Source organism: Chinchilla lanigera, unplaced genomic scaffold, assembly GCF_000276665.1.
Source record: "Chinchilla lanigera isolate Chin_1 unplaced genomic scaffold, ChiLan1.0 scaffold00024, whole genome shotgun sequence".
Lineage (NCBI taxonomy): Eukaryota > Metazoa > Chordata > Mammalia > Rodentia > Chinchillidae > Chinchilla > Chinchilla lanigera.
The window spans coordinates 22687256-22695885 of NW_004955425.1; the positions used below are offsets into that span (position 1 = coordinate 22687256).

The window sequence follows — 8630 nt, forward strand, 5'->3', positions numbered from 1 at the left end:
CACACACACACACACACACACCACCACCACCACCCCACCCCCGTCTCCTGGACTTTGCCTACTCTCTTCCCAACATTAGGAATGATGTGTAAGAAATTCATGTGCTTGCTTCGTTGCGCAACCCCTGAACTTGTTGACAGCATCTTCTTCCACCCTAACAGGAGAGCACTTAACATTAGACAACCCTATAAAGGATCACAATTATTTGTCTTGCTGAGTGCCTAGGAATTGGAGGAATCTAACCAGCTATGATAGTGCACACTCGTGTAAGCCCAGTAGTACTGGGGAGGCTGAGGCAGACCTAGACTACGTAGTGAGTTCAACCCAGCCTAAATCGCATACTGAAACCCTGTCTCAAAAAAAATGGGAAGAATCAGATTTAAACTTCCTTGGCCTCTGGGAGGCTTGCACTATGCGGAGTCACCTAGGAAATGATACTTTCTTGGGAGTGTGAAAACAAGCTAGAGATGACGGTGGAAAGTAAACCACATGTACTGGAATCTGCATTTGATGGGATCCAGGTTGGCATGACAAAGCAGCTACTTCTGGACAGCTGACTAAATGTGTCAACTAACTAGCAAGTGACAACAGACGATACTGATCCTGACAGAGCTGTAACATTCTCAATGTTTAATTAAAAAAAAAATATATATATATATATATGCAATCCCTTGTGCTCGTCCTCAGCAAGTGCTCGGTGCCTGGTTCCTTACTGCACTCTCAAAATATGTTGGGTCTAGTCCCAGTCCTGATAGTTACTACTTTGTGCTACACGAATCACCTCTTAGTCTGTAAACAGTTATTTAAGAATAAAATGAGATAATATGTAGAAACATGCCTTGCATGTATTTAGAGCCTACCAGACACTGGCTTGATGTCTTTACCTCTCCCTCCTGTGTGACCGTACCTAGCTGGCCCTCCCCTCACCACCTTGAGGAATGAGCTGAGGGTCACCCAACGACACCCCCCACCAGATACAACACCTGTCTTCCAACAGATCCAAATAAACAGTGGCTATTTATTATGCATCTACTATGTTTCAAGACACTGAGGATCAGTGGAACCAGCATTGCAGGATGGAAATTTCCAGCTGTGCTCTGCATATGGCTAATGATCTTAGCACCTAATGCAAACGTTTAATAAAACTTCATTGTTACATGAAGGAGTGGTCCTCACTCCTTCTGTAGAGGCAGATTAGAGGGACCTAAACAAAACCCAGCGCAAAATACGGATGACTCACATTGTAGAATCATCACAGCTCACCTGTGGCTGACGGTGATAAGATCATCACATGCTTATATGCACCATGTGCTTGTATCCTTTATGAAAGCATTTCTCACATTTACTTACGCTGACCTTTTTGCCTTGCCAGAAACAAAGGCTAAGACCCTGAGTGGCCCAGCCCATGAAGACCATTCCCACTGAGAGTCTGGACACATCTCACACCGCATCCCAAGCGAGAGGCCCCTTTCTTACAGCACCACTCTGCTGCTAAGGCAGCTTCTCTTCTGCCTTCTCTGTGTTTGCCACACTGTAAATAAACTTTTGCTTTGCTCTACAACAGTCTTGACTGCCCCACTTCTCACGAAGAGCCCCACTTCTCCATTCTTTGCTAGAGCAAGCGCAAGGACCGGGAGAGAGGCGGAGGGTCACCCAGAGACCCCCACACACAGCAGATACAACACCTGTCTTCCAACAGATCCGAATGAACAGTAACTATTTATTATGCATCTACTATGTTCCAAGACACTGAGGATCAGTGGAACCAGCATTGCAGGATGAAAATTTCCAGCTGTGCTCTGCGTATGGCTAATGATCTTAGCACCTAATGCAAACGTTTAATAAAACTTCATTGTTACACAATCATTCAGAACTTGTTAATGATGCAAACACCCACCTCTCCATACCTCTATGCTTGAGATTCTACTTCAAGGAATTTGAGATAGGAGCCCTGATTCTCATTTTTTAATGTCTTTACAGAAATACTAAATGCATAATATGAATACATAGCATAAATACTTGATTATTTCACTTTTCTTTTTCAACAATAGGGATTGAATAGGGCCTTTGCACTGAGCTACATCCCTTGCCTTTTTTATTCTGAGACAGAGTCTTACTAAGTTACTAAATTGCCCAGATTGGGTTTGATCTTCTTGCCTCAGTCTCTCAAATTGTTTCACTTTTTTATCTTTTTTTCCAGATCATTTTCTTTCTTAGTACTTGTTGGAGTACATAACGTTCACACGCCTTGTGTGGAGCTGGTACCTGCGCACAACACATCTTCATTCCTTTTTTCATCTCTTCCCTTTCCTCCCTCCCTCCACTCATCTCCTGACCTCCTTCCTTTGTCTGTACACGTTTGCAGCACAGTGTTCACATTCTTTGTGTGGAGTTGGTATGTGTGCATTACACATTTTTTGTGTGTCTTTTTGAGACAGGGTCTTGCTATGCAGTTCAGGCCCGCCTTGAGCTCACTTTGTAGTCCAGGCTGGTCTCAAACTCACAATGATCCTCCTGCCTCAGTCTCCCGAGTGCTGGGATTACAGGCTTGCGCCACCATACCTGACACATAACACATTTTGATTCGTTTTTTCTTTCCCTTTCTCCTTTCCACTTCCCCTCTCCATCCATCTCTTGATCCTCTTCCTCTCTGAGAAAGATCTATCTTCCTACTTCCTACTATCTATCTTTTATTTTGCTCTTTATTTATACTTTGGTTTTTCTAATATAAGAGAAACTATGTGACATTTAGTCTTGTGTAGCTGATTTATGTTGTTCAACAAGTTTATCCTTATGTCAGAGTAGTACTCCATTGTGTATAAATACCACATTTTCTTTATCCATTCACTGTGGAGAAGGACATTTTATAGTTAACCTTCTAGTGTATAACTTATTTGGGGCTTTGAGCCTGATCGAGCCATATGATTGTTTTTGCAGGAAGTCTAGTAAAAGCGTTAGGGTAAAAGGACAGGAAATAGGACCTTAGTCCCTCTGGAAAGCCGCTGGGACAAGACTAGATATTTTGTTGAGAGAGGTCCGAAGGAATGATAACATGATGGTTAGCTAAGTTAAACTTTAGTTCCTGTGATAATTAAGTTGTATTGTCCTTGCAAGTCCTGTTAATAATTCCTCCCATTTCCTCTGTTCCTGTTTTTTGTGAAAATCCCAATAAAAGGCTAAAGAAAATTATAACCAAGGCTTCAGTCCTAGAGGCTGTAGCCCCCTGATCCCATAACTTCATCTGTCTTGTTTTTCTTTTCATCTGCCACACCTCATTCTCAGGACCTGTCACCACACACAGAAACCAAAATGTAACTGACAATTCACCTACTGATGGACATATGAAAAAATTTCCCTTCTTTCTCTGTGTTAGCAACCTTGTATGTTTTATTCAGTATTTTTACAATATTATATTAATATACATTATAGATATTATACAGTATCTGTATTCACACATACATATATTCTCATATTGAGTCGCTTGGTCATTTTCCCTCTGTGGGACAGAATACCCAACACCCATAACTCAGAAGAGGAGAGGTTTATTTTGGCTCACAATGTCAGTGGATTCCGTCCATGGTCAACTGGTCTCCTGGCAGGAATGGCATGGCATAGGTGTCTGGCAGAGGGCAACTGCTCATCCCATGGCAGCCAGGAAGCAGAGCACAAAAGAAGGAGACAGGGATAAGAATACACCCTTCCAGGTCAGGCTCCTGGTGACCTGCCCTTTGTGACCTGTCCCCGATAGTGGTGATGTGCTGACCACACCTCAAAAACACTGACAGAATGGACACCCGGGGTGTGTTCATTCCTTTGCTTTCACGAAACAAATTACAGGATGTGAGAATGAAAAAAGACTTAGCTTTTCTCATAACATGAAGAAAGCTGAGTTTGGACAAGCTCTATGTGTCTCTGTGATAGAGGAAGTGAATGGTGGGACAGGGAGCAGAATTCATGTCTTTTGACTGAGATTTGAGACGTTTAATTGATGAGTTTGATTACTAATGATTTCCTATACAAAAAGGAAGTGCTGAGTGCAAGGTAGAGAGATAAGCAGAACATGGGAGGCCTTGTTTGTTGCAGAAATTCATTTTGTAAGAGCCACTTCCTAAACTGGTAAAGCTCTACCACAGACCAGCTGAGTGACCGTGATCAAAGCAATTCACCTTGTGACCTGAGTGTTCTTTGAGTCTCTCAGTCAACAAGTATTTCCTGAGCACCTACTAAGTGGTAAGCAATGTTTTAGGGGCTAGGGATAAAGCAGTGAACCAGATATGAGGATAAGTCCTGCACCCAAGAAACCTCCTGAAGGGCTGAAAACATGGCTAAGTGATAGCCAGTCCTTTGGGCAGGTATGGGTCCGTTCATCTGTGATGGTGGCTCACTTCTCCCTAGTCCTGTTTCCATTCTTTCCCTCAAGGTATAGCCCACCCCATCATCATGGTATCTTTCCTTGCCTAACAGATGTAATTTGTGAATCCACTGGGCAAGGGCTACAGTCTGAATTCCCTATTTTCTGTATTAATAAATAGCATATAACTGGTAAATGCTGAGAAAACAGCAAATTAGGAATTTACCTAAAATCTGTCCTCTCTCCTGGTGGACTCAGTCTCCAGACCTGCTGTGTCTGCTGCTGCCGACATCACTGAGCCTCCCAACAACACCCTGCTGGCCCCTCGCTTGCCTCTTGCCACACTTTCCAAGAGGAATCAACAGAGCTGAGGGCACCATATGACTGGCCAACGACAGCCCCTCAAAGATGCCCACACTCAACCCCTACAACCTGTACATAAACGACCTTACATAGCAAAAGGACCTTTGTAGTTGTGACCAATATTAAGGACCTTGAGATGAGGAGAGTATGCTAGATATCCGAGTGGACATAGTGTAACTATGGGAATCCGTAAAAGTGCAGTAGGAAGACAGATGTATGGATGACTTTGCAGGTGGAGGAAGGGGTTTATGAACCGAGGCAAGTGAGGGGCCCCTGGAAGCTGAGAGAAACCCTCAGCGAACAGCCAACAAGGACATGGGCTTATTTGTCCTGTAACTTTGAGAAACGGAATTCAGCAGGGATCCGAATGAACATGGAAATGGATTCTCCTCCAGAGCATCCAGAAAGATTAGCAGCCCTGGTGGCTCCTTGATTCTGTCTTGCTGAGACCAGAAGAATATAAGAGAGCAATGTGTGTCATTTTAAGTTTCTAAATATGCCCTAATTTGTTAAGATAGCAATAAAACACTAATTCAGAGCCTTGTGGTGTGGAAAATAGAGGGAGAAACCAGAGGGATGAGTCACTCAGCTACCTGACCTCGAAGGAGATTTCTAAGCAACAGCTCTTTAACTCAAGGGAAAATGCAGACAGAAAAGGAAATGAATGCCGATGAACTTGTCCTTAGTGAGGATTCTCAGTGATGCTCAACTTTTAACTACCTCTTTAATAATATGGAGATGGCTTTTTGGAAAGAAACAACATATATAAACCATCTCTATTGGCTTTGGAGTTGATGTTCATTATTATTAAAGGAAAGACTGTCTTCTACTCTCCCACATGGAAAGCCAGCCAATAGTGGACAAGTGCTGTATTTGTCTTCTCTTGGGTCTGGTTCTGTCCTCCCTCTACTGCCCCAGGAAGGCTTTTCTGTTTTCTTCCCCATCTCACCACCCAATGCCATACTCTCCGAGTATTACTCTGTCCTATAATAGATGTCTTCACTTCATCTCTCTCTCTCTCTTTTTTTTTTTTTTTTTGGTAAACTCAGAGCCTTGTGCTTGCCAGGCAGGTGCTGTGTGACTGAACTCTATTCTCTATGCTTATATCTCTCTTATTTGAACACAGCACCCAGAAGGCAGGAATTGTATATTTTTCAACATCATAACTCCAGCATCTGACATAGTTCTCTCAAGGGTGGGTGGGTGGATGGATGGATGGATGCCACAGATTCCTCTGAGCCTCATCATCTTTGCCTTTAGTACTAAGACACCTTTTGACTAGTTCCCCCATCGTTGAAAATGTTATCTCAGTTTGGATTTTTTCCCTGCCTAGAAAAACTTTATAATCTTGTCAATTGGTGGAGAAACACTACATTCATCACCATGTTGTTCAAGGCCTTCCTATCATGGCCTTAACCCATGCTTTTGGCCTTTTCCCTCTTGCTCCAGCTCCCTTCATCTATTTATCTGTGCACTTGCTTCCACTTTATTCAATTTTTTTTTCAAATTTAAGATCTGGAAGTCCAATCCCCTAATGGTCATAAAATCAGTTGAGTGGGCTCTACGTAGCATATTTTTAAGAAAGAATAGGGAGTGTCTAAGCATATGGCACACAACAAACATAATGTAAGGTTCATGAAACTTCCGTTGCGATTGTGTGTATGTTTCACACTTAAAATTTATTTCTTACTCTGGACAGTGTTCTAAACTGAGAACTTCTTAATGATAGCTTGATGTTTTGTTTTTGTTGCTTTTTAAAAAAATTTTGTTTTTTTTTATTTTTTATTTTTGTACCAGGAATTGAACTCAGGACCTTGCATTTGCTAGGCAGGCACTTGTGCCACTGAGCTATATCCCCGGCCCTGTTGCTGGTTTTTTTATTTCCAGTATTTAGCACAGTGTGGGGCAATTACAACTTGTTTATTTGTTGAATTTGTTGAATGAAAGGCGTATGGGAATGAAGGGCTACAGAGTGACACTAATAGCACAAAGGTAAGTGCTGTGGGCTCCCTGTTTCCCTAGAGGACAAGCTCAGTTCTCCCAGAGTGTCACAGAAGGAGCACGTGGGCAGACAGAGAGGCACTTGGCTTCGGATGGCAAGTCTCTTTCCAATCAGTGCATGAGCTTCTGTGAGGCATCTGAGTTAAGGATCTGATCTTGATGATGACCTGAAATATAAAGGCTCAGGCCTGGGGCTAGGACCAGGAGGAAGCCAGGAGGCTGGCAATCTCTGTCAGAGCCAAACCAGTGCCTACCCTGCATTCAGGGCCGCCTCCCCCTGCTCTCCTCTAACCCAGGTGGGGCAAGAACAGAGAAGTACCATGGACTGTGGGGATTTGGACTATTTCCTAGCAGGGCAGTTTTTGGTTTTGCTCCATGGTGGCTTTTGTTTTAGTGCTGTTTTGTGGAAGTGATGGGGCTCACACCAAGGGCTTTGAGCATATGAACAAGGGCTCTACCACAGAGGCACACTCCCCGCCCTGGCTGGGCTCTCTCCTCTGCTGCTGCGGTGGTTTGAGCATGGTTTGAGCATGGTTTGATCGGCTCCCCCTGGGCTTCTGCTTGAGGCCTGGTCCCTAAGGCGGCATGAGGGGTGAGAACCTATAGCAGGTATGATGAGGCTGCTGGGACCCTGCCCTGCTGGGCATTCAGGTAGTTCTCACACCATTCCAGTCCTCCTTGTCACCTCTTCTATGCATGTCCTGCTACGGTGCCTTGTCTGCCATGATCCCTCACACATCAGGAATAGTCAGTTCTGTGCTCTTGGATTTCCAGGCCTATGAGCTCAGTAAAACTCTTTCCTTCATAAATTACCCAGCCTCAGGTATTTTCCTGTGACAATGAGAACCAGTGCCCCTCCTTTCGGGGCCCTGTGGCCTCCAGGCAAACTGCCCATTCTCCCTAGTCCCATGCTCCACTTCTCACCTCTTGTGTCTCCACCCTGACCCGAACTACCAGCCTCTCTCACCCAGGTGACTCAAGCAGCCTCTTAACTAGACTTCCACCTTGGTCACTACAGTTTCCTGCGACAGCCAAACTGATTCTTTCAGAGGCTAAGTTTGATCATGTCAGCCACTCAAAGCCCTGGCAGCTTCCCAGCTGGAGCAGACTGAGAAACTGACAGTGGTGGAATGGCAACTGGTGGTCAACTGAATTGAATCAGCATGGTGCTGGGTGTGGGACCCCCCTCTGAGGATTTTTGCCAGCAGCATAAGAGGCAGAGCTGGAGAAGCTGTATAGAAGCTGTTGGGTACTGTTAGAAGCTGTAGGGAGCTGTTGGTGTTCCTGGAGGAGCTTGTCATGCTGGCTTTCTTGATGAACTCAGCTGTTCTCATTATCAAAGGAGCTCAGGACTTCATTGTCTCTGAGAATGGCTGTGGTACTTTTCAGGGCAGCTCTGCTTCTTACTTTGAGCTTCACTTCCTAGCTCCAGTTCAGATCCTGCAGCCCACTGGCACAGATCCTTCATCCCACTAGAACAGACTTTCTAGCTTCCACCCCTAATCTTTGGGCCTTCCCAGCACATATCCATGAAACAGGCTTGCATGAGACATTGGCATGGGCTCTAGGTGTTCAGCTGGACTCATTCGAGGCATTGTTATGGGCTCTAGGTGTTCAGCTGGACTCATGCGAGGTATTGTTATGGGCTCTAGGTGTTCAGCTGGACTCAGGCAGGACATTACTGTGGGATCCAGGCCCTCAGTTGGATTCTTTGGTCTTTAGTGTGTGGACAGATTTCCTGTACTCTCTTTGCATATGATTCTTTGGGTGACTATTATAAGTAATCTTATAAAATATGTGTCCTGTATTGCATTGTTCCCCTTGTAAAACCCCAAACCACAACACTGACTTTCTTGCCCATGGAATCTGGGCCCTCCCGCTGTTTGTCATCCTGTTGCCATCCCCAGCATGTTTC

General features: G+C 44.4%; 1 protein-coding gene across 1 annotated transcript in view; it reads left to right on the forward strand.

The window, feature by feature from the left end:
* The window catches only part of LOC106148623 (serine/arginine repetitive matrix protein 3-like), a gene marked incomplete in the record, with an annotated part of 3119 nt that extends 1256 nt beyond the window's left edge, over positions 1-1863 (forward strand). Inside the window, 2 exon segments of the mRNA XM_013514777.1 lie at positions 1373-1533; positions 1617-1863. Of these exon segments, the coding sequence (XP_013370231.1) occupies positions 1373-1425 (53 nt within the window).
* Between the last annotated feature and the right edge of the window lie 6767 nt (positions 1864-8630).